General features: G+C 49.0%; 1 protein-coding gene across 2 annotated transcripts in view; it reads right to left on the bottom strand.

Annotated features, from left to right (window-relative positions):
• The window catches only part of VPS35 (VPS35 retromer complex component), a 176,983-nt gene that overhangs the window by 56,960 nt on the left and 93,054 nt on the right, over positions 1-26,969 (bottom strand). For both annotated transcript variants that reach the window (XM_063946025.1, XM_063946024.1), the window contains exon 10: positions 17,555-17,703. In XM_063946025.1, the coding sequence (XP_063802095.1) occupies positions 17,555-17,703 (149 nt within the window). The remainder of the gene's footprint in view (positions 1-17,554; positions 17,704-26,969) is intronic.

Raw genomic sequence — 26,969 nt, 5'->3', positions numbered from 1 at the left:
CCCTGACTAAATAGCCGCTCGGCAAAGTTGTAAAGCCGAGACTCCTCGGGCAGCCGCCCAAGATGAGCCCACCTTCCTTGTGGAATGGGCATTTACATATTTTGGCTGTGGCAGGCCTGCCACAGAATGTGCAAGCTGAATTGTATTACACATCCAACTAGCAAAAGTCTGCTTAGAAGCAAGAGCACCCAGTTTGTTGGGTGCATACAGGATAACAGCAAGTCAGTTTTCCTGACTCCAGCCGTCCTGGAACCTATATTTTCAGGGCCCTGACCACATCTAGCAACTTGGAGTCCTCCAAGTCCCTAGTAGGCGCAAGACACCACAATAAGCTGGTTCAGGTGAAACACTGACACCACCTTAGGGAGAGAACTGGGGACGAGTCCGCAGCTCTGCCCTGTCCGAATGGACAAACAGATATGGGCTTTTTTGAGAAAAAAAACCACCAATTTGACACTCGCCTGGTCCAGGCCAGGTCCAAGAGCATGTTCACTTTTCATGTGAGATGCTTCAAATCCACAGATTTGACTGGTTTTAAACCAATGTGTTTTGAGGAATCCCAGAACTACGTTGAGATCCCACAGTGCCACTGGAGGCACAAAAGGGGGTTGTATATGCAATACTCCCTTGACAAACTTCTGGACTTCAGGAACTGAAGCCAATTCTTTCTGGAAGAAAAATCGACAGGGCCGAAATTTGAACCTTAATGGACCCCAATTTGAGGCCCATAGACACTCCTGTTTGCAGGAAATGCAGGAATCGACCGAGTTGAAATTTCTTCGTGGGGCCTTCCTGGCCTCACACCACGCAACATATTTTCGCCACATGTGGTGATAATGTTGTGCGGTCACCTCCTTTCTGGCTTTGACCAGGGTAGGAATGACCTCTTCCTGAATGCCTTTTCCCTTAGGATCCGGCGTTCCACCGCCATGCCGTCAAACGCAGCTGCGGTAAGTCTTGGAACAGACATGGTACTTGCTGAAACAAGTCCCTTCTTAGCGGCAGAGGCCATAAGTCCTCTGTGAGCATCTCTTGAAGTTCCGGGTACCAAGTCCTTCTTGGCCAATCCGGAGCCATGAGTATAGTTCTTACTCCTCTACGTCTTATAATTCTCAGTACCTTAGGTATGAAAAGCAGAGGATGGAACACATACACCGACTGGTACACCCACGGTGTTACCAGAACGTCCACAGCTATTGCCTGAGGGTCTCTTAACCTGGCGCAATACCTGTCCCGTTTTTTGTTCAGACGGGACGCCATCATGTCCACCTTTGGTAATTCCCAACGGTTTACAATCATGTGGAAAACTTCCCCATGAAGTTCCCACTCTGCCGGGCGGAGGTCGTGCCTACTGAGGAAGTCTGCTTCCCAGTTTCCATTCCCGGAATGAAACACTGCTGACAGTGCTATCACATGATTTTCCGCCCAGCGAAAAGTCCTTGCAGTTTTTGCCACTGCCCTCCTGCTTCTTGTGCCGCCCTGTCTATTTACGTGGGCGACTGCCGTGATGTTTTATCCCACTGGATCAATACCGGCTGACCTTGAAGCAGAGGTCTTGCTAAGCTTAGAGCATTATAAATTTACCCTTAGCTATATTTATGTGGAGAAAAGTCTCCAGACTTGATCACACTCCCTGGAAATTTTTTCCTTGTGTGACTGCTCCCCAGCCTCTCGGGCTGGCCTCCGTGGTCACCAACCTCCAAAACTGAATGCCGAATCTGCGGCCCTCTAGAAGATGAGCACTCTGTAACCACCACAGGAGAGACACCCTTGTCCTTGGATATAGGGTTATCCGCTGATGCATCTGAAGATGCGATCCGGACCATTTGTCCAGCAGATCCCACTGAAAAGTTCTTGCATGAAATCTGCCGACTGGAATTGCTTCGAAGGAAGTCACCATTTTTTTTTACCATGGCCCTTGTGCAATGATGCACTGATTTTAGGAGGTTCCTGACTAGCTCGGATAACTCCCTGGCTTTCTCTTCCGGGAGAAACACCTTTTTCTGGACTGTGTCCAGAATCATCCCTAAGCACAGGAGACTTGTTGTCGGGATCAGCTGCGATTTTGGAATATTTAGAATCCACCCCTGCTGTTGTAACAGTATCCGAGATAGTGCTACTCCGACCTCCAACTGTTCCCTGGACTTTGCCCTTATCAGGAGATCGTCCAAGTAAGGGATAATTAAGACGCCTTTTCTTCGAAGAAGAACCATCATTTCGGCCATTACCTTGGTAAAGACCCGGGGTGCCGTGGACAATCCAAACGGCAGCGTCTGAAACTGATAGTGACAGTTCTGTACCACGAACCTGAGGTACCCTTAGTGATAAGGGCAAATTTGGGACATGGAGGTAAGCATCCCTGATGTCTCGGGACACCATATAGTCCCCTTCTTCCCGGTTCGTTATCACTGCTCTGAGTGACTCCATCTTGATTTGAACCTTTGTAAGTGTTCAAATTTTTTTAGATTTAGAATAGGTCTCACCTAGCCTTCTGGCTTCAGTACCACAATATAGTGTGGAATAATACCCCTTTTCTTGTTGTAGGAGGGGTAATTTAATTATCACCTGCTGGGAATACAGCTCGTGAATTTTTTCCCATACTGCCTCCTTGTCGGAGGGAGACCTTGGTAAAGCAGACTTCAGGAGCCTGCGCAGGGGAAACGTCTCGACATTCCAATCTGTACCCCTGGGATACTACTTGTAGGATCCAGGGGTCCTGTACGGTCTCAGCGTCATGCTGAGAGCTTGTCAGAAGCGGTGGAACGCTTCTGTTCCTGGGAATGGGCTGCCTGCTGCAGTCTTCTTCCCTTTCCTCTATCCCTGGGCAGATATGACTCTTATAGGGACGAAAGGACTGAAGCTGAAAAGACGGTGTCTTTTTCTGCAGAGATGTGACTTAGGGTAAAAACGGTGGATTTTCCAGCAGTTGCCGTGGCCACCAGGTCCGATGGACCGACCCCAAATAACTCCTCTTCCTTTATACGGCAATACACCTTTGTGCCGTTTGGAATCTGCATCACCTGACCACTGTCGTGTCCATAAACATCTTCTGGCAGATATGGACATCGCACTTACTCTTGATGCCAGAGTGCAAATATCCCTCTGTGCATCTCGCATATATAGAAATGCATCCTTTAAATGCTCTATAGTCAATAAAATACTGTCCCTGTCAAGGGTATCAATATTTTTAGTCAGGGAATCCGACCAAGCCACCCCAGCTCTGCACATCCAGGCTGAGGCGATCGCTGGTCGCAGTATAACACCAGTATGTGTGTATATACTTTTTATGATATTTTCCAGCCTCCTGTCAGCTGGCTCCTTGAGGACGGCCCTATCTATAGACGGTACCGCCACTTGTTCTGATAAGCGTGTGAGCGCCTTATCCACCCTAAGGGGTGTTTCCCAAAGCGCCCTAACTTCTGGCGGGAAAGGGTATACCGCCCATATTTTCTATCGGGGGGAACCCACGCATCATCACACACTTCATTTAATTTATCTGATTCAGGAAAAACTACGGTAGTTTTTTCACATCCCACATAATACCCTCTTTTGTGGTACTTGTAGTATCAGAAATATGTAACACCTCCTTCATTGCCCTTAACGTGTGGCCCTAATAAGGAATACGTTTGTTTATTCACCGTCGACACTGGATTCAGTGTCCCTGTCTGTGTCTGTGTCGACCGACTAAAGTAAACGGGCGTTTTAAAACCCCTGACGGTGTTTTTGAGACGTCTGGACCGGTACTAATTGTTTGTCGGACGTCTCATGTCGTCAACCGACCTTGGCGCGTGTTGACATTATCACGTAATTCCCTAAATAAGCCATCCATTCCGGTGTCGACTCCCTAGAGAGTGACATCACCATTACAGGCAATTGCTCCGCCTCCTCACCAACATCGTCCTCATACATGTCGACACACACGTACCGACACACAGCACACACACAGGGAATGCTCTGATAGAGGACAGGACCTACTAGCCCTTTGGAGAGACAGAGGGAGAGTTTGCCAGCACACACCAAAAACGCTATAATTATATAGGGACAACCTTATATAAGTGTTTTCCCTTATAGCATCTTTTTTATATATTTCTAACGCCAAATTAGTGCCCCCCCTCTCTGTTTTAACCCTGTTTCTGTAGTGCAGTGCAGGGGAGAGCCTGGGAGCCTTCCCTCCAGCCTTTCTGTGAGGGAAAATGGCGCTGTGTGCTGAGGAGATAGGCCCCGCCCCTTTTTCGGCGGCCTCGTCTCCCGCTCTTAACGGATTCTGGCAGGGGTTAAATATCTCCATATAGCCCCCGGAGGCTATATGTGAGGTATTTTTAGCCAAAAATAGGTTTTCATTGCCTCCCAGGGCGCCCCCCTCCCAGCGCCCTGCACCCTCAGTGACTGCCGTGTGAAGTGTGCTGAGAGGAAATGGCGCACAGCTGCAGTGCTGTGCGCTACCTTAAGAAGACTGAGGAGTCTTCATGCCGCCGATTCTGGACCTTCTTCTTGTTTCAGCATCTGCAAGGGGGCCGGCGGCGAGGCTCCGGTGACCATCCAGGCTGTACCTGTGATCGTCCCTCTGGAGCTAATGTCCAGTAGCCAAAGAAGCCAATCCATCCTGCACGCAGGTGAGTTCACTTCTTCTCCCCTAAGTCCCTCGTTGCAGTGATCCTGTTGCCAGCAGGACTCACTGTAAAATAAAAAACCTAAGCTAAACTTTTCTAAGCAGCTCTTTAGGAGAGCCACCTAGATTGCACCCTTCTCGGCCGGGCACAAAAATCTAACTGAGGCTTGGAGGAGGGTCATAGGGGGAGGAGCCAGTGCACACCACCTGATCCTAAAGCTTTACTTTTTGTGCCCTGTCTCCTGCGGAGCCGCTATTCCCCCATGGTCCTTTCAGGAACCCCAGCATCCACTAGGACGATAGAGAAATAAGATTTTACTCACCGGTAAATCTATTTCTCGTAGTCCGTAGTGGATGCTGGGACTCCGTAAGGACCATTGGGATTAGCGGCTCCGCAGGAGACTGGGCACAACTAAAGAAAGCTTTAGGACTACCTGGTGTGCACTGGCTCCTCCCACTAAGACCCTCCTCCAGACCTCAGTTAGGATACTGTGCCCGGAAGAGCTGACACAATAAGGAAGGATTTTGAATCACGGGTAAGACTCATACCAGCCACACCAATCACACCGTATAACTCGTGATACTATACCCAGTTAACAGTATGAAATATAACTGAGCCTCTCAACAGATGGCTCAACAATAACCCTTTAGTTAGGCAATAACTATAAACAAGTATTGCAGACAATCCGCACTTGGGATGGGCGCCCAGCATCCACTACGGACTACGAGAAATAGATTTACCGGTGAGTAAAATCTTATTTTCTCTGACGTCCTAAGTGGATGCTGGGACTCCGTAAGGACCATGGGGATTATACCAAAGCTCCCAAACGGGCGGGAGAGTGCGGATGACTCTGCAGCACCGAATGAGCAAACTCTAGGTCCTCCTCAGCCAGGGTATCAAACTTGTAGACTTTTACAAAAATGTTTTAACCCGACCAACTAACAGCTCGGCAAAGTTGTAAAGCCGAGACCTCTCGGGCAGCCGCCCAAGAAGAGCCCACTTTCCTCGTGGAATGGGCTTTTACAGATTTAGGGTGTGGCAGTCCAGCCGCAGAATGTGCAAGTTGAATCGTGCTACAGATCCAGCGAGCAATAGTCTGCTTAGAAGCAGGAGCACCCAGCTTGTTGGGTGCATACAGGAGAAATAGCGAGTCAGTTTTCCTGACTCCAGCTGTCCTGGAAACATATACTTTTCAGGGCCCTGACTACGTCCAGTAACTTGGAATCCTCCAAGTCCCAAGTAGCCGCAGGCACCACAATAGGTTGGTTCACATGAAAAACTGATACCACCTTAGGAAGGAATTGGGAACGAGGCCTCAATTCCGCCTTATCCATATAAAATACAGATAAGGGCTTTTGTATGACAAAGCCGCCAATTCTGATACACGCCTGGCCGACGCCAAGGCCCACAGAATGACCACTTTCCACATGAGGTATTATAGCTCCACGGATTTAAGTGGCTCAACCCAATGCGACTTCAGGAAATCCAACACCACGTTGAGATCCCACGGTGCCACTGGAGGCACAAACGGGGGCTGACTATGCAGCACCCCCTTAACAAAAGTCTGAACTTCAGGCAGTGAAGCCAGTTCAATTTTGGAAGAAAATCGATAGAGCCGAAATCTGGACCTTAATGGAACCCAATTTTAGGCCCATAGTCACCTCTGACTGTAGGAAGTGCAGAAATCGACCTAGCTGAAATTTCTCCTTTGGGGCCTTCCTGACCTCACAGTACGCAACATATTTCCGCCATATGCGGTGATAATGGTTTGCGTTCACTTCTTTCCTAGCTTTAAATAGCGTAGGGATAACTTCCTCCGGAATTCCCTTTTACTTCAGGATCCGGCGTTCAACCGCCATGCCGTCAACGCAGCCGCGGTACGTCTTGGAACAGACAGGCCCCCTGCTGCAGCAGGTCCTGTCTGAGCGGCAGAGGCCATGGGTCCTCTGAGATCATTTCTTGGAGTTCTGGTTACCAAGCTCTTCTTGGCCAACCCGGAACAATGAGTATAGTTCTTACTCCTCTCCTTCTTATTATTCTCATTACCCTGGGTAAGAGAGGCAGAGAAGGGAACACATACACCGACTGGTACACCCACGGTGTTACCAGAGCGTCCACAGCTATCGCCTGAGGGTCCTTGACCTGGCGCAATATCTTTGTAACTTTGGGACGCCATCATGTCCACCTGTGGCCTTTCCCAACGGTGTACAATCATTTGGAAGACTTCTGGACGAAGTCCCCACTCTCCCGGGTGGAGGTCGTGTCTTCTGAGAAAGTCTGCTTCTCAGTTGTCCACTCCGTGAATGAACACTGCTGACAGTGCTAACACATGATTTTCCGCCCATCGGAGAATCCTTGTGGCTTCTGCCATCGTCATCCTGCTTCTTGTGCCGCCCGGTCGGTTTACATGAGCGACCGCCGTGATGTTGTCTGACTGGATCAGCACCGGCCGGTGTTGAAGCAGGGGTCTAGCCTGACTTAGGGCATTGTAAATGGCCCTTAGTTCCAGAATATTTATGTGTAGGGAAGTCTCCTGACTTTTCCATAGCCTTGGAAGTTTCTTCCCTGTGTGACTGCCCCCCAGCCTCGAAGGCTGGCATCCGTGGTCACCAAGACCCAGTCCTGTATGCCGAATCTGCGGCCCCCTAGAAGATGAGCACTCTGCAGCCACCACAACAGCGACACCCTGGCCCTTGGAAACAGGGTTATCCGCCGATGCATCTGAAGATGCGACCCGGACCACTTGTCCAACAGATCCCACTGGAAAATCCTTGCATGGGACCTGGCGAATGGAATTTCTTCGTAAGAAGCTACCCTCTTTCCCAGGGCTTGCGTGCATTGATGCACCGACACCTGTATACGTATTAGGAAGTCTCTGTCTAGAGACAACAACTCCTTGGACTTCTCCTCCGGGAGAAACCCTTTTTATCCTGTTCTGTGTCCAGAACCATACCCAGGAACAGTAGACGCGTCGTAGGAACCAGCTGCGACTTTGGAATATTCAGAATCCAGCCGAGCTGTTGTAGCACTTCCCGAGATAGTGCTACTCCGACGAACAACTGCTCCCTGGACCTCGCCTTTATAAGGAGATCGTCCAAGTACGGGATAATTATTTCGGCCATTACCTTGGTAAATACCTCGGTGCCGGGGACAGACCAACGGCAACGTCTGGAATTGGTAATGACAATCCTGTACCACAATTTTGAGGTACTCCTGGTGAAGAGGGTAAATAGGGACATGCAGGTAAGCATCCTTGATGTCCAGTGATGCCATGAAATTCTCCAGGCTTGCAATAATCGCCCTGAGCGATTCCATTTTGAACTTGAACCTTTGTATATAAGTGTTCAAGGCTTTCAATTTTAAAACGGGTCTCACCGAACCGTCTGGTTTCGGTACCACAACATTTTGGAATAGTAACCCCGGCCTTGTTGAAGGAGGGGTACCTTGATTTCACCTGCTGGAAGTACAGCTTGTGAATTGCCGCCAGTACTACCTTTCTCCGAGGGCAGCAGGCAAGGCTGATGTGAGGTAACGGCGAGGGGGAGTCGCCTCGAACTCCAGCCTGTATCCCTGTGATACTATTTGCAGAACCTAGGGATCCACCTGTGGGCAAGCCCACTGGTCCCTGAAGTTCCCGAGGCGCGCCCCTACCGCACCTGTCTCCACCTGTGGAGCCCCAGCATCATGCGGTGGACTCAGAGGAAGCGGGGGAAGATTTTTGATCCTGGGAACTGGCTGCTGGTGCAGCTTTTTCCTTCTTCCTTTGTCTCTGTGCAGAAAGGAAGCGCCTTTGACCCGCTTGCTTTTCTGAAGCCGAAAGGACTGTACCTGAAAATACGATGCTTTCTTAGGCTGTGAGGAAACCTGAGGTAAATTTTTTTCTTCCCAGCTGTTGCTGTGGATAAGAGGTCCCAGAGACCATCCCCAAACAATTCCTCACCCTTATAAGGCAGAATCTCCATGTGCCTTTTACAGGCAGCATCACCTGTCCACTGCCGGGTTTCTAATACCCTCCTGGCAGAATGGACATTGCATTAATTCTGGATGCCAGCCGGCAAATATCCCTCTGTGCATCCTTTATATATAAGACGACGTCTTTAATATGCTCTATGTTAGCAAAATATTATCCCTGTCTTAGAGTATTAATATTATCTGACAGGGTATCAGACCACGCTGCAGCAGCACTATTTATGCTGAGGCAATTGCAGGTCTCAGTATATAACCTGAGTGTGTATATACAGACTTCAGGATAGCCTCCTGCTTTTTATCAGCAGGTTCCTTCAAGGTGGCCGTATCCTAAGACGGCAGTGCCACCTTTTTTGACAAACGTGTGAGCGCCTTATCCATCCTAAGGGATATTTCCCAACGTGACCTATCCTCTGGCGGGAAAGGGTACGCCATCAGTAACTTTTTAGAAATTACTAGTTTCTTATCGGGGGAGCCAACGCTTCTTTACACACTTCATTCATTCATCTGATGGGGGAACAAAACACTGGCTGCTTTTTCTCCCCAAAAATAAAACCCCTTTTATGTGGTACTTGGGTTCATGTCAGAAATGCGTAACACATTTTTCATTGCCAAGATCATGTAACGGATGTTCCTAGTGGATTGTGTATATGTCTCAACCTCGTCGACACTGGAGTCAGACTCCGTGTCGACATCTGTGTCTGCCATCTGAGGTAACGGGCGTTTTTTGAGCCCCTGATGGCCTTTGAGACACCTGGGCAGGCGCGGGCTGAGAAGCCGGCTGTCCCACAGCTGTTACGTCATCCAGCCTTTTATGTAAGGAGTTGACATTGTCGGTTAATACCTTCCACCTATCCATCCACTCTGGTGTCGGCCCCACAGGGGGCGACATCCCATTTATCGGCCTCTGCTCCACCTCCACGTAACCTTCCTCATCCAACATGTCGACACAGCCGTACCGACACACCGCACACACACAGGGAATGCTCTGACTGAGGACAGGACCCCACAAAGTCCTTTGGGGAGACAGAGAGAGAGTATGCCAGCACACACCAGAGCGCTATATAATGCAGGGATTAACACTATAACTGAGTGATTTTTCCCCCAATAGCTGCTTGTATACATATATTGCGCCTAAATTTAGTGCCCCCCCCTCTCTTTTTAACCCTTTGAGCCTGAAAACTACAGGATAGAGCCTGGGGAGCTGTTTTCCAGCTGCACTGTGAAGAAAAAATGGCGCCAGCGTGCTGAGGGAGAAGCCCCGCCCCTTTTTCGGCGGACTTTTCTCCCGCTTTTTTTATGGATTCTGGCAGGGGTAATTTATCACATATATAGCCCTGGGACTATGTATTGTGATGATTTGCCAGCCAAGGTGTCTTATATTGCCCTCAGGGCGCCCCCGCCCCCAGCGCCCTGCACCCATCAGTGACCGGAGTGTGAGGTGTACATGAGGAGCAATGGCGCACAGCTGCAGTGCTGTGCGCTACCTTGGTGAAGACCGAAGTCTTGTGCCGCCGATTTTCCGGACTCTTCATGCTTCTGGCTCTGTAAGGGGGACGGCGGTGCGGCTCCGGGAACGAACACCAAGGTCGGGTCCTGCGGTCGATCCCTTTGGAGCTAATGGTGTCCAGTAGCCTAAGAAGCCCAAACTACCACCTGTTAGGTAGGTTCGCTTCTTCTCCCCTTAGTCCCTCGCTGCAGTGAGTCTGTTGCCAGCAGATCTCACTGTAAAATAAAAAACCTAAATATACTTTCTTTCTAGGAGCTCAGGAGAGCCCCTAGTGTGCATCCAGCTCAGCCGGGCACAAGAATCTAACTGAGGACTGGAGGAGGGTCTTAGTGGGAGGAGCCAGTGCACACCAGGTAATCCTAAAGCTTTCTTTAGTTGTGCCCAGTCTCCTGCGGAGCCGCTAATCCCCATGGTCCTTACGGAGTCCCAGCATCCACTTAGGACGTCAGAGAAACGTTCATATCACCTAGGCAGGGCTGAACGCTAATTGAGGTGAAGTCTCCTCTGGTAGGCATGTTTCATTATGATCATCTAGACCCCTTCACGATAATGAACAGCGCACGTGGGATGTGATTTATGGCGTAGTGAGAGTTTATCTACAGTGGGGATCTATGGACACTCATTGGTGGAGATTGGGCCACTGGGGGATCTATCGCCACTAGGTGGAATGGAGTGGTAATGCCACTGGGAGATCTATGTGAACACACCCCTAGATATATCTTTTTTCCAATAAAATATTTAAACAGTTTAAAAATGTGTAACAAAATATATTCCTGTATATTCAAAATATATTCATATATTCAAAGCAATAGCTTGCTTTATGTTTCAGCAATCAGTACGCAAACCCCCCCTTTTTATTTTCCATTATATAGTAGCTCTTTGAGCACAAAGGTGAACACTGTGGGGTATAGTCACTAAAAGATGATTTTGGATCAATTTTGTGTTTCAGGGTCTAAATCGCACATTTACCAATAGATGATTTTTGACATTGTTTTAAATAAAATGTCAAAAATCACCTGTTAGTAAATGTGGAATTTAGACTCTGAAATACAAAAAATCGACCAAACATCGGCCAAAAAAAAATCGACCCCTTTTTTTTTTTTAAAAGGGTGTAATGAAATACTATGTTAGCACATATGCAATTTAGACCCTGAAACATAAAATTGATCAAAAATTGATTAAAATAAGAATTTACTTACCGATAATTCTATTTCTCGTAGTCCGTAGTGGATGCTGGGGACTCCATAAGGACCATGGGGAATAGCGGCTCCGCAGGAGACAGGGCACAAAAGTAAAAGCTTTAGGATCAGGTGGTGTGCACTGGCTCCTCCCCCTATGACCCTCCTCCAAGCCTCAGTTAGGATACTGTGCCCGGACGAGCGTACACAATAAGGAAGGATATTGAATCCCGGGTAAGACTCATACCAGCCACACCAATCACACCGTACAACCTGTGATCTGAACCCAGTTAACAGCATGATAACAGCGGAGCCTCTGAAAAGATGGCTCACAACAATAATAACCCGATTTTTGTAACAATAACTATGTACAAGTATTGCAGACAATCCGCACTTGGGATGGGCGCCCAGCATCCACTACGGACTACGAGAAATAGAATTATCGGTAAGTAAATTCTTATTTTCTCTGACGTCCTAAGTGGATGCTGGGGACTCCGTAAGGACCATGGGGATTATACCAAAGCTCCCAAACGGGCGGGAGAGTGCGGATGACTCTGCAGCACCGAATGAGAGAACTCCAGGTCCTCCTCAGCCAGGGTATCAAATTTGTAGAATTTTTCAAACGTGTTTGCCCCTGACCAAGTAGCAGCTCGGCAAAGTTGTAAAGCCGAGACCCCTCGGGCAGCCGCCCAAGATGAGCCCACCTTCCTTGTGGAATGGGCATTTACATATTTTGGCTGTGGCAGGCCTGCCACAGAATGTGCAAGCTGAATTGTACTACACATCCAACTAGCAATCGTCTGCTTAGAAGCAAGAGCACCCAGTTTGTTGGGTGCATACAGGATAACAGCAAGTCAGTTTTCCTGACTCCAGCCGTCCTGGAAATCTATATTTTCAGGGCCCTGACAACATCTAGCAACTTGGAGTCCTCCAAGTCCCTAGTAGCCGCAGGTACCACAATAAGCTGGTTCAGGTGAAACGCTGACACCACCTTAGGGAGAAACTGGGGACGAGTCCGCAGCTCTGCCCTGTCCGAATGGACAATCAGATATGGGCTTTTGTGAGACAAAGCCGCCAATTCTGACACTCGCCTGGCCGAGGCCAGGGCCAACAGCATGGTCACTTTCCATGTGAGATATTTCAAATCCACAGATTTGAGCGGTTTAAACCAATGTGATTTGAGGAATCCCAGAACTGCGTTGAGATCCCACAGTGCCACTGGAGGCACAAAAGGGGGTTGTATATGCAGTACTCCCTTGACAAACTTCTGGACTTCAGGAACTGAAGCCAATTCTTTCTGGAAGAAAATCGACAGGGCCGAAATTTGAACCTTAATGGACCCCAATTTGAGGCCCATAGACACTCCTGTTTGTAGGAAATGCAGGAATCGACCGAGTTGAAATTCCTCCGTGGGGGCATTCCTGGCCTCACACCATGCAACATATTTTCGCCAAATGCGGTGATAATGTTGTGCGGTCACCTCCTTCCTGGCTCTGACCAGGGTAGGGATGACCTCTTCCGGAATGCCTTTTTCCCTTAGGATCCGGCGTTCAACCGCCATGCCGTCAAACGCAGCCGCGGTAAGTCTTGGAACAGACATGATCCTTGCTGAAGCAAGTCCCTTCTTAGTATCTCTTGAAGTTCCGGGTACCAAGTCCTTCTTGGCCAATCCGGAGCCACGAGTATAGTTCTTACTCCTCTCCGTCTTATAATTCTCAGTACCTTGGGTATGAGAGGCAGAGGAGGGAACACATACACCGACTGGTACACCCACGGTGTTACCAGAGCGTCACAGCTATTGCCTGAGGGTCTCTTGACCTGGCGCAATACCTGTCCAGTTTTTTGTTCATACGGGACGCCATCATGTCCACCTTTGGTCTTTCCCAACGGTTCACAATCATGTGGAAGACTTCCAGATGAAGTCCCCACTCTCCCGGGTGGAGGTCGTTCCTGCTGAGGAAGTCTGCTTCCCAGTTGTCCACTCCCGGAATGAACACCGCTGACAGTGTTATCACATGATTTTTCGCCCAGCGAAGAATCCTTGCTGCCATTGCCCTCCTGCTTCTTGTGCCGCCCTGTCTGTTTACGTGGGCGACTGCCGTGATGTTGTCCGACTGGATCAGCACCGGTTGACTTTGAAGCAGAGGTCTTCCTAGGCTCAGAGCATTGTAAATTGCCCCTAGCTCCAGTATATTTATGTGGAGAGAAGTCTCCAGACTTGACCACACTCCTTGGAAATTTCTTCCCTGTGTGACTGCTCCCCAGCCTCTCAGGCTGGCATCCGTGGTCACCAGAACCCAGTCCTGAATGCCGAATGTGCTGCCCTCTAGTAGATGAGCACTCTGCAGCCACCACAGAAGAGACACCCTTGTCCTTGGAGACAGGATTATCCGCTGATGCATCTGAAGATGCGATCCGGACCATTCGTCCAGCAGATCCCACTGAAAAATTCTTGCGTGAAATCTGCCGAATGGAATCGCTTCGTAAGAAGCCACCATTTTTCCCAGGACTCTTGTGCATTGATGCACTGACACTTGGCCTGGTTTTAGGAGGTTTCTGACTAGCTCGGATAACTCCCTGGCTTTCTCCTCCGGGGGAAACACCTTTTTCTGGACTGTGTCCAGAATCATCCCTAGGAACAGCAGACGTGTCGTCGGAATCAGCTGCGATTTTGGAATATTTAGAATCCACCCGTGCTGTCGTAGAACTACTTGAGATAGTGCTACTCCGACCTCCAACTGTTCTCTGGACCTTGCCCTTATCAGGAGATCGTCCAAGTAAGGGATAATTAAGACGCCTTTTCTTTGAAGAAGAATCATCATTTCGGCCATTACCTTGGTAAAGACCCGGGGTGCCGTGGACAATCCAAACGGCAGCGTCTGAAACTGATAGTGACAGTTCTGTACCACGAACCTGAGGTACCCTTGGTGAGAAGGGCAAATTGGGACATGGAGGTAAGCATCCTTGATGTCCAGGGACACCATATAGTCCCCTTCTTCCTGGTTCGCTATCACTGCTCTGAGTGACTCCATCTTGATTTGAACCTTTGTATGTAAGTGTTCAAAGATTTCAGATTTAGAATAGGTCTCACCGAGCCGTCTGGCTTCAGTACCACAAATAGTGTGGAATAATACCCCTTTCCTTGTTGTAGGAGGGGTACTTTGATTATCACCTGCTGGGAATACAGCTTGTGAATTGTTTCCAATACTGCCTCCCTGTCAGAGGGAGACGTTGGTAAAGCAGACTTCAGGAACCTGCGAGGGGGAGACGTCTCGAATTTCCAATCTGTACCCCTGGGATACTACTTGTAGGATCCAGGGGTCCACTTGCGAGTGAGCCCACTGTGCGCTGAAACTCTTGAGACGACCCCCCACCACACCTGAGTCCGCTTGTACGGCCCCAGCGTCATGCTGAGGACTTGGCAGAAGCGGTGGAGGGCTTCTGTTCCTGGGAAGGGGCTGCCTGCTGCAGTCTTCTTCCCTTTCCTCTACCCCTGGGCAGATATGACTGGCCTTTTGCCCGCTTGCCCTTATGGGGACGAAAGGACTGAGGCTGAAAAGATGGTGTCTTTTTCTGCTGAGATGTGACTTGGGGTAAAAAAGGTGGATTTTCCAGCTGTTGCCGTGGCCACCAGGTCCGATGGACCGACCCCAAATAACTCCTCCCCTTTATACGGCAATACTTCCATGTGCCGTTTGGAATCTGCATCACCTGACCACTGTCGTGTCCATAAACATCTTCTGGCAGATATGGACATCGCACTTACTCTTGATGCCAGAGTGCAAATATCCCTCTGTGCATCTCGCATATATAGAAATGCATCCTTTAAATGCTCTATAGTCAATAAAATACTGTCCCTGTCAAGGGTATCAATATTTTCAGTCAGGGAATCCGACCAAGCCACCCCAGCGCTGCACATCCAGGCTGAGGCGATCGCTGGTCGCAGTATAACACCAGTATGTGTGTATATACTTTTTAGGATATTTTCCAGCCTCCTATCAGCTGGCTCCTTGAGGGAGGCCGTATCTGGAGACGGTAACGCCACTTGTTTTGATAAGCGTGTGAGCGCCTTATCCACCCTAAGGGGTGTTTCCCAACGCGCCCTAACTTCTGGCGGGAAAGGGTATAACGCCAATAATTTTCTATCGGGGGAAACCCACGCATCATCACACACTTTATTTAATTTATCTGATTCAGGAAAAACTACAGGTAGTTTTTTCACACCCCACATAATACCCTTTTTTGTGGTACTTGTAGTATCAGAAATATGTAACACCTCCTTCATTGCCCTTAACATGTAACGTGTGGCCCTAATGGAAAATACGTTTGTTTCTTCACCGTCGACACTGGAGTCAGTGTCCGTGTCTGTGTCTGTGTCGACCAACTGAGGTAAATGGGCGTTTTAAAGCCCCTGACGGTGTTTGAGACGCCTGGACAGGTACTAATTGGTTTGCCGGCCGTCTCATGTCGTCAACCGACCTTGCAGCGTGTTGACATTATCACGTAATTCCCTAAATAAGCCATCCATTCCGGTGTCGACTCCCTAGAGAGTGACATCACCATTACAGGCAATTGCTCCGCCTCCTCACCAACATCGTCTTCATACATGTCGACACACAGCACACACACAGGGAATGCTCTGATAGAGGACAGGACCCCACTAGCCCTTTGGGGAGACAGAGGGAGAGTTTGCCAGCACACACCAAAACGCTATAATTATACAGGGACAACCTTATATAAGTGTTTTCCCTTATAGCATCTTAATATATAATAATATCGCCAAATAAGTGCCCCCCCTCTCTGTTTTAACCCTGTTTCTGTAGTGCAGTGCAGGGGAGAGCCTGGGAGCCTTCCTAGCAGCGGAGCTGTGTAGGAAAATGGCGCTGTGTGCTGAGGAGAATAGGCCCCGCCCCCTTTTCGGCGGGCTTCTTCTCCCGTTTTTCTGACAACCTGGCAGGGGTTAAATACATCCATATAGCCCCAGAGGCTATATGTGATGTATTTTTAGCCAGCATAGGTACTTTCATTGCTGCCCAGGGCGCCCCCCCCAGCGCCCTGCACCCTCAGTGACCGTTGGTGTGAAGTGTGCTGAGAGCAATGGCGCACAGCTGCCGTGCTGTGCGCTACCTTAAGAAGACTGGGAAGTCTTCAGCCGCCGATTTCTGGACCTCTTCTCTCTTCAGCATCTGCAAGGGGGTCGGCGGCGCGGCTCCGGTGACCCATCCAGGCTGTACCTGTGATCGTCCCTCTGGAGCTAGTGTCCAGTAGCCTAAGAAGCCAATCCATCCTGCACGCAGGTGAGTTCACTTCTTCTCCCCTAAGTCCCTCGTTGCAGTGAGCCTGTTGCCAGCAGGACTCACTGAAAATAAAAAACCTAACAAAACTTTTACTCTAAGCAGCTCTTTAGGAGAGCCACCTAGATTGCACCCTTCTCGGCCGGGCACAAAAACCTAACTGAGGCTTGGAGGAGGGTCATAGGGGGAGGAGCCAGTGCACACCACCTGATCCTAAAGCTTTTACTTTTGTGCTCTGTCTCCTGCGGAGCCGCTATTCCCCATGGTCCTTACGGAGTCCCCAGCATCCACTTAGGACGTCAGAGAAAAATAGATTAAAAATAGATGAGTGGGTTCAGTTTTACTCGGATTTACTCGGTTCTCAAAACAGCATCTTATTGGCTCACAGATGTCACGTGTTTTGGATAGCCAATAAGAAAAATTCGGATAAAACCGAACTGCCGTTAAATCCGAACCCACTCATCTCTAATTAAAAATTGTTCAAAAATCGGCTTTTAGTAAACATGCCCCTGTGAGTTTTAACTCTTTCTACATATAATAACGGTGTCTTTTCCGCGAACGTCTAAAGGGACGCAGTATAATGGCTGCTCCCAGTCAGATGGATGAGCGGACATAATAAAAACAACTAAAAGTACATTTAAAAATATACTCCTTTAACTTCCACATGAATTGATAAGCGGAACTGTAAAATAACAGAATGAACTGTTTTACACTCAACACACAAAAGGCAAAAAAACAAGAACACACAATGTGGACTCTGACAAAAGTCACAAAGAGCGAAAGTTGCTATAAGTAAAACAACACACACATATACGGACTATACTACATTGTCCATTTGAAGGCCAGCACTGATAATAATAACGGAGTACGTATTCTACACACAACATCAAGGCCGCACGCTAGACAATGTCTTGTACACATAATACAATCACTCCTCTTTCAATTGAGTCCTTCAGCAACTCTTCCTCTGCGGGTCTATTATTTACATGTACTTACTGCTCAAGGTTAAGCTTGTTAAAGATTTCCACAGTCGTCTCCAGCACTTTATCAACATAATCCACCCGATCGGGATAGCACTTCATGGCCAAGTTAATGAGAGACACTTGCAAAGACACCACGTCTTCGGAGGGCATGTCCTGCCGAGACTGCGTTCGCCAGGAGGAGACGGACAAAAGGGGGGTCAGAATAATAATGATACTAACACACACGAAGCACACATGAAAGAAGGAATATATTATTATCTCCATGTCCTCATATGCTTTACCGATCCTTATTACAAAGAAAAATAATGATGTAAAAATTATACATAAAGTTCAAATGAAAGAAAAAAAACAAAACTAATATTATAATTGAAAAGATATATAAAAAATAGTCATAGCGGCCATTTTTACCCACACTGCAAAACACCTAGGCACCAGCTAACATTAATTCAGCAGCTTGTTCTTGTAGCACTGAGCAGAGATAGATAGATAGATAGATAGATAGATAGATAGATAGATAGATAGATAGATAGATAGATAGATAGATAGATAGATAGATAGATAGGATAGATGTGCCATCTATAAAAATACTAAATTTGACGTAAAAGCTGACAAAACAGCAAAATTAGGGGTTGACATCAGTGTCGTGGGATGAGAAAATAAGATTTTACTTACCGATAAATCTATTTCTCGTAGTCCGTAGTGGATGCTGGGACTCCGTCAGGACCATGGGGATTAGCGGCTCCGCAGGAGACAGGGCACAAAAATAAAAGCTTTAGGACTAAGTGGTGTGCACTGGCTCCTCCCCCTATGACCCTCCTCCAAGCCTCAGTTAGGATACTGTGCCCGGACGAGCGTACACAATAAGGAAGGATTTTGAATCCCGGGTAAGACTCATACCAGCCACACCAATCACACCGTACAACTTGTGATCTGAACCCAGTTAACAGTATGACAAACGTAGGAGCCTCTGAACAGACGGCTCACAACAATAACAACCCGATATTTTTGTAACAATAACTATGTACAAGTATTGCAGACAATCCGCACTTGGGATGGGCGCCCAGCATCCACTACGGACTACGAGAAATAGATTTATCGGTAAGTAAAATCTTATTTTCTCTGACGTCCTAGTGGATGCTGGGACTCCGTCAGGACCATGGGGATTATACCAAAGCTCCCAAACGGGCGGGAGAGTGCGGATGACTCTGCAGCACCGAATGAGAGAACTCCAGGTCCTCTTTAGCCAGGGTATCAAATTTGTAGAATTTTACAAACGTGTTCTCCCCCGACCACGTAGCTGCTCGGCAGAGTTGTAATGCCGAGACCCCTCGGGCAGCCGCCCAAGATGAGCCCACCTTCCTTGTGGAATGGGCCTTGATAGATTTAGGCTGTGGCAGGCCTGCCACAGAATGTGCAAGTTGAATTGTGCTACAAATCCAACGAGCAATCGTCTGCTTAGAAGCAGGAGCACCCAGCTTGTTGGGTGCATACAGTATAAACAGCGAGTCAGATTTTCTGACTCCAGCCGTCCTTGAAATATATATTTTCAATGCCCTGACAACGTCCAGCAACTTGGAATCCTCCAAATCGCTAGTAGCCGCAGGCACCACAATAGGCTGGTTCAGGTGAAACGCTGAAACCACCTTAGGCAGAAACTGAGGACGCGTCCGCAGTTCTGCCCTGTCCGAATGGAAAATCAGATATGGGCTTTTATACGATAAAGCCGCCAATTCTGACACTCTCCTGGCTGAAGCCAGGGCCAGTAGCATGGTTACTTTCCATGTAAGATATTTCAAATCCACCGATTTGAGTGGCTCAAACCAATGTGATTTGAGAAAATCCAAAACTACATTAAGATCCCACGGAGCCACTGGGGGCACAACCGGGGGCTGTATATATAGTACTCCTTTTACAAAAGTCTGGACTTCAGGAACTGAAGCCAATTCTTTCTGGAAGAAAATCGACAGGGCCGAAATTTGAACCTTAATGGACCCTAATTTGAGGCCCATAGACAATCCTGTTTGCAGGAAATGTAGGAATCGACCCAGTTGAAATTCCTCCGTCGGGGCCTTTCTGGCCTCACACCACGCAACATATTTTCTCCAAATGCGGTGATAATGTTGTGCAGTCACCTCCTTCCTGGCTTTTACCAGGGTAGGGATGACCTCTTCCGGAATGCCTTTTTCCCTTAGAATTCGGCGTTCAACCGCCATGCCGTCAAACGCAGCCGCGGTAAGTCTTGGAATAGACACGGTCCCTGCTGAAGCAGGTCCCGTCTTAGAGGTAGAGGCCACGGATCTTCCGTGAGCATCTCCTGAAGTTCCGGGTACCAAGTTCTTCTTGGCCAATCCGGAGCCACGAGTATCGTTCTTACTCCCTTTTGCCGTATAATTCTCAGTACTTTTGGTATGAGAGGCAGAGGAGGGAACACATAAACTGACTGGAACACCCACGGTGTTACCAGAGCGTCCACAGCTATTGCCTGAGGGTCTCTTGACCTGGCGCAATACCTGTCCAGTTTTTTGTTGAGGCGGGACGCCATCATATCCACCTTTGGTTTTTCCCAACGGTTCACAATCATGTGGAAGACTTCTGGATGAAGTCCCCACTCTCCCGGGTGTAGATCGTGTCTGCTGAGGAAGTCCGCTTCCCAGTTGTCCACTCCCGGAATGAACACTGCTGACAGTGCTATCACATGATCTTCCGCCCAGCGAAGAATCCTTGCAGCTTCTGCCATTGCCCTCCTGCTTCTTGTGCCGCCCTGTCTGTTTACGTGGGCGACTGCCGTGATGTTGTCCGACTGGATCAACACCGGCTGACCCTGAAGCAGGGGTTTTGCCAGGCTTAGAGCATTGTAAATCGCTCTTAGCTCCAGTATATTTATGTGAAGAGACATCTCCAGGCTTGACCACACTCCCTGGAAGTTTCTTCCCTGTGTGACCGCTCCCCAGCCTCTCAGACTGGCATCCGTGGTCACCAGGACCCAGTCCTGTATGCCGAATCTGCGGCCCTCTAACAGATGAGCACTCTGCAACCACCACAGAAGAGACACCCTTGTCCGTGGAGACAAAGTTATCCGCTGATGCATCTGCAGATGCGATCCGGACCATTTGTCCAGCAGATCCCACTGAAAAGTTCGTGCGTGGAATCTGCCGAATGGAATCGCTTCGTAAGAAGCCACCATTTTTCCCAGGACTCTTGTGCATTGATGCACAGACACTTTTCCTGGTTTTAGGAGGTTCCTGACAAGTTCGGATAACTCCCTGGCTTTCTCCTCCGGAAGAAACACCTTTTTCTGAACCGTGTCCAGAATCATTCCCAGGAACAGCAGACGTGTCGTCGGGGTCAATTGAGATTTTGGAAAATTCAGAATCCACCCGTGCTGTTGCAGCACTACTTGGGTTAGTGCTACTACGTCCCCCAGCTGTTCCCTGGACCTTGCCCTTATCAGGAGATCGTCCAAGTAAGGGATAATTAATACGCCTTTTCTTCGCAGAAGAAACATCATTTCGGCCATTACCTTGGTAAAGACCCGAGGTGCCGTGGACAATCCAAACGGCAGCGTCTGAAACTGATAATGACAGTTTTGCACCACGAACCTGAGGTACCCTTGATGTGAAGGGCAAATTGGGACATGCAGGTAAGCATCCTTGATGTCCAGGGACACCATAAAGTCCCCTTCTTCCAGATTCGCTATCACTGCTCTGAGTGACTCCATCTTGAACTTGAATTTTTGTATGTACAGGTTCAAAGATTTCAGATTTAGAATAGGTCTTACCGAGCCGTCCGGCTTCGGTACCACAAATAGTGTGGAATAATACCCCTTTCCCTGTTGTAGGAGGGGTACCTTGACTATCACCTGCTGAGAATACAGCTTGTGAATGGCTTCCAATACCGTCGCCCTGTCTGAGGGAGACGTTGGCAGAGCAGACTTTAGGAACCGGCGAGGGGGAGACTTCTCGAATTCCAACCTGTAACCCTGAGATACTACCTGCAGGATCCAGGGGTCCACCTGTGAGTGAGCCCACTGTGCGCTGAAATTCTTGAGTCGACCCCCCACCGCCCCTGAGTCCGCTTGTAAAGCCCCAACGTCATGCTGAGGGCTTTGCAGAAGCCGGGGAGGGCTTCTGCTCCTGGGAGGGAGCTGCTTGGTGCACTCTCTTACCCTTTCCTTTGCCTCGGGGCAGATATGACTGTCCTTTTGCCCGCTTGTTCTTATAGGAACGAAAGGACTGCGGCTGAAAAGACGGTGTCTTTTTCTGTTGGGAGGGGACCTGAGGTAAAAAGGTGGATTTCCCGGCTGTTGCCGTGGCCACCAAATCCGATAGACCGACCCCAAATAATTCCTCCCCTTTATACGGCAATACTTCCATATGCCGTTTGGAATCCACATCACCTGACCACTGTCGCGTCCATAAACTTCTTCTGGCAGATATGGACATCGCACTTACTCTCGATGCCAGAGTGCAAATATCCCTCTGAGCATCTCGCATATAAAGAAAAGCATCCTTTAATTGCTCTATAGTCAATAAAATACTGTCCCTATCCAGGGTATCAATATTTTCAGTCAGGGAATCCGACCAAACCACCCCAGCACTGCACATCCATGCAGAGGCGATGGCTGGTCGCAGTATAACACCAGTATGAGTGTATATACTTTTCAGGGTAGTTTCCAGCCTCCTATCAGCTGGATCCTTGAGGGCGGCCGTTTCAGGAGACGGTAACGCCACTTGTTTTGATAAGCGTGTGAGTGCCTTATCCACCCTAGGGGGTGTTTCCCAGCGCGCCCTAACCTCTGGCGGGAAAGGATATAATGCCAATAACTTCTTTGAAATTAGCAGTTTTCTATCGGGGTTAACCCACGCTTCATCACACACTTCATTCAATTCCTCTGATTCAGGAAAAACTACAGGTAGTTTTTTCAGACCCCACATAATACCCCTTTTTGTGGTACTTGCAGTATCAGAGATATGCAAAGCCTCCTTCATTGCCGTGATCATATAACGTGTGGCCCTACTGGAAAATACGTTTGTTTCTTCACCGTCGACACTAGATTCGGTGTCCGTGTCTGGGTCTGTGTCGACCGACTGAGGTAAAGGGCGTTTTACAGCCCCTGACGGTGTCTGAGACGCCTGGACAGGTACTAACTGGTTTGCCGGCCGTCTCATGTCGTCAACTGATTTTTGTAACGTGCTGACATTATCACGTAATTCCATAAACAAAGCCATCCATTCCGGTGTCGACTCCCTAGGGGGTGACATCACCATTACCGGCAATTGCTCCGCCTCCACACCAACATCGTCCTCATACATGTCGACACACACGTACCGACACACAGCAGACACACAGGGAATGCTCTTATCGAAGACAGGACCCCACTAGCCCTTTGGGGAGACAGAGGGAGAGTTTGCCAGCACACACCCAAGCGCTATAAATATATAGGAACAACCCTACAGAAGTGTTGTTTCCTTTATAGCAGCTTAATATATCAATATCGCCAAAAAAGTGCCCCCCCTCTCTGTTTTTTTTTACCCTGTTTCTGTAGTGCAGTGCAGGGGAGAGTCCTGGGAGCCTTCCTCGCAGCGGAGCTGTGCAGGAAAATGGCGCTGTGTGCTGAGGAGATAGGCCCCGCCCCCTATTTCGGCGGGCTCTTCTCCCGGTGTTTGTGAGACCTGGCAGGGGTTAAATACATCCATATAGCCCCAGGGGCTATATGTGATGTATTTTTAGCCAGAACAAGGTATTATCATTGCTGCCCAGGGCGCCCCCCCCCAGCGCCCTGCACCCTCAGTGACCGCTGGTGTGAAGTGTGTGACAACAATGGCGCACAGCTGCAGTGCTGTGCGCTACCTCATGAAGACTGAAAAGTCTTCTGCCGCCGGTTTCTGGACCTCTTCACTTTTCGGCATCTGCAAGGGGGTCGGCGGCGCGGCTCCGGGACCGGACTCCATGGCTGGGCCTGTGTTCGATCCCTCTGGAGCTAATGGTGTCCAGTAGCCTAAGAAGCCAATCCAACCTGCACGCAGGTGAGTTCACTTCTTCTCCCCTAAGTCCCTCGTTGCAGTGAGCCTGTTGCCAGCAGGACTCACTGAAAATAAAAAACCTAATAACTTTTCTCTATCGTCCTAGTGGATGCTGGGGTTCCTGAAAGGACCATGGGGAATAGCGGCTCCGCAGGAGACAGGGCACAAAAAGTAAAGCTTTTCCAGATCAGGTGGTGTGCACTGGCTCCTCCCCCTATGACCCTCCTCCAGACTCCAGTTAGATTTTTGTGCCCGGCCGAGAAGGGTGCAATTCTAGGTGGCTCTCATAAAGAGCTGCTTAGAGAAAGTTTAGCTTAGGTTTTTTATTTTACAGTGATTCCTGCTGGCAACAGGATCACTGCAACGAGGGACAGAGGGGAGAAGAAGTGAACTCACCTGCGTGCAGGATGGATTGGCTTCTTGGCTACTGGACATCAGCTCCAGAGGGACGATCACAGGTACAGCCTGGATGGTCACCGGAGCCGCGCCGCCGGCCCCCTTGCAGATGCTGAAGTAAGAAGAGGTCCAGAATCGGCGGCTGAAGACTCCTGCAGTCTTCTAAAGGTAGCGCACAGCACTGCAGCTGTGCGCCATTTTCCTCTCAGCACACTTCACACGCAGTCACTGAGGGTGCAGGGCGCTGGGGGGGGGGCGCCCTGGGAGGCAAATGTAAACCTATATAAAGGCTAAAAATACCTCACATATAGCCCCAAGAGGCTATATGGAGATATTTAACCCCTGCCTGTATTCACAAAATAGCGGGAGACGAGCCCGCCGTAAAAGGGGCGGGGCCTATCTCCTCAGCACACGGCGCCATTTCCTCTCACAGCTCCGCTGGTCAGGACGGCTCCCAGGTCTCTCCCCTGCACTGCACTACAGAAACAGGGTAAAACAGAGAGGGGGGGCAAATTTAATGGCAATATCTTGATATATATAAAGCAGCTATAAGGGAGCACTTATTATAAGGCTATCCCTGTCATATATAGCGCTTTTTGGTGTGTGCTGGCAGACTCTCCCTCTGTCTCCCCAAAGGGCTAGTGGGTCCTGTCTTCGTTTAGAGCATTCCCTGTGTGTCTGCTGTGTGTCGGTACGTGTGTGTCGACATGTATGAGGACGATATTGGTGTGGAGGCGGAGCAATTGCCAAATATGGGGATGTCACCTCCTAGGGGGTCGACACCAGAATGGATGCCTTTATTTATGGAATTACGGGATAGTGTCAACACGCTAAAGCAGTCGTTTGACGACATGAGGCGGCCGGACAATCAATTAGTGCCTGTCCAGGCGCCTCAAACACCGTCAGGGGCTGTAAAACGCCCTTTGCCTCAGTCGGTCGACACAGACCCAGACACAGGCACTGATTCCAGTGGTGACGGTGACGAATCAACCGTATTTTCCAGTAGGGCCACACGTTATATGATTTTGGCAATGAAGGAGGCGTTACATTTAGCTGATACTACAGGTACCACTAAACAGGGTATTATGTGGGGTGTGAAAAAACTACCTATAGTTTTTCCTGAATCAGAAGAATTAAATGACGTGTGTGATGAAGCGTGGGTTGCCCCTGATAAAAAGCTGATAATTTCAAAGAAATTATTGGCATTATACCCTTTCCCGCCAGAGGTTAGGGAGCGCTGGGAAACACCTCCTAGGGTGGACAAGGCGCTAACACGCTTATCAAAACAAGTGGCGTTACCTTCTCCTGAGACGGCCGCACTTAAAGATCCATCAGATAGGAGGATGGAAAATATCCAAAAAAAGTATATACACACATGCAGGTGTTATACTACGACCAGCTATAGCGACTGCCTGGATGTGCAGTGCTGGGGTAGTTTGGTCAGAGTCCCTGATTGAAAATATTGATACCCTGGACAGGGACAATATTTTACTGTCGTTAGAACAAATAAAGGATGCATTTCTTTATATGCGTGATGCACAGAGGGATATCTGCACACTGGCATCACGGGTAAGTGCTATGTCCATTTCGGCCAGAAGAGCTTTATGGACGCGACAGTGGTCAGGCGATGCGGATTCAAAACGACATATGGAAGTTTTGCCGTATAAAGGGGAGGAGTTATTTGGAGTCGGTCTATCAGATTTGGTGGCCACGGCTACAGCCGGGAAATCCACCTTTCTACCTCAAGTCACTCCCCAACAGAAAAAGGCACCGACTTTTCAACCGCAGCCCTTTCGTTCCTTTAAAAATAAGAGAGCAAAGGGCTATTCATATCTGCCACGAGGCAGAGGTCGAGGGAAGAAACAGCAACAGGCAGCTCCTTCCCAGGAACAGAAGCCCTCCCCGGCTTCTACAAAAGCCTCAGCATGACGCTGGGGCTTCTCAAGCGGACTCGGGGACGGTGGGTGGTCGTCTCAAAAATTACAGCGCGCAGTGGGCTCACTCGCAGGTAGATTCCTGGATCCTGCAGATAATATCTCAGGGGTACAGGTTGGAATTAGAGACAGATCCACCTCGCCGTTTCCTGAAGTCTGCTTTACCAACGTCCCCTTCCGAAAGGGAGATGGTTTTGGAAGCCATTCACAAGCTGTACTCTCAGCAGGTGATAGTCAAGGTACCTCTTCTACAACAAGGGAAGGGGTATTATTCCACTCTATTTGTGGTACCGAAGCCGGATGGCTCGGTAAGGCCTATTCTAAATCTGAAGTCCTTGAACCTGTACATAAAGAAGTTCAAGTTCAAGATGGAGTCACTCAGAGCAGTGATAGCGAACCTGGAAGAAGGGGACTTTATGGTATCCTTGGACATCAAGGATGCGTATCTCCACGTTCCAATTTACCCCTCACACCAGGGGTACCTCAGGTTCGTTGTACAAAACTGTCACTATCAGTTTCAGACGCTGCCGTTTGGTTTGTCCACGGCACCTCGGGTCTTTACAAAGGTAATGGCCGAGATGATGATTCTTCTTCGAAGAAAAGGCGTATTAATTATCCCATACTTGGACGATCTCCTAATAAGGGCAAGGTCCAGAGAACAGCTAGAGATGGGATTAGCAATATCTCAAGAGGTGCTAAAGCAGCACGGATGGATTCTGAATATTCCAAAATCCCAATTAATGCCGACAACTCGTCTGCTGTTCCTAGGGATGATTCTGGACACGGTTCAGAAAAAGGTTTTTCTTCCCGAGGAAAAAGCCAAGGAGTTATCCGACCTGGTCAGGAATCTCCTAAAACCAGGAAAGGTGTCTGTACATCAATGCACGCATCTTCAGATGCACCTGCGGATAACCCTGTCTCCAAGGACAAGGGTATCTCTTCTGTGGTGGTTGCAGAGGGCTCATCTATTGGAGGGCCGCAGATTCGGCATACAGGATTGGATCCTGGTGACCACGGACGCCAGCCTGAGAGGCTGGGGAGCAGTCACACAAGGAAGAAACTTCCAGGGAGTGTG

Source organism: Pseudophryne corroboree, chromosome 11, assembly GCF_028390025.1.
Source record: "Pseudophryne corroboree isolate aPseCor3 chromosome 11, aPseCor3.hap2, whole genome shotgun sequence".
Classification (NCBI taxonomy): Eukaryota; Metazoa; Chordata; class Amphibia; order Anura; family Myobatrachidae; genus Pseudophryne; species Pseudophryne corroboree.
This window is presented reverse-complemented; position numbering and strand designations above follow the sequence as displayed.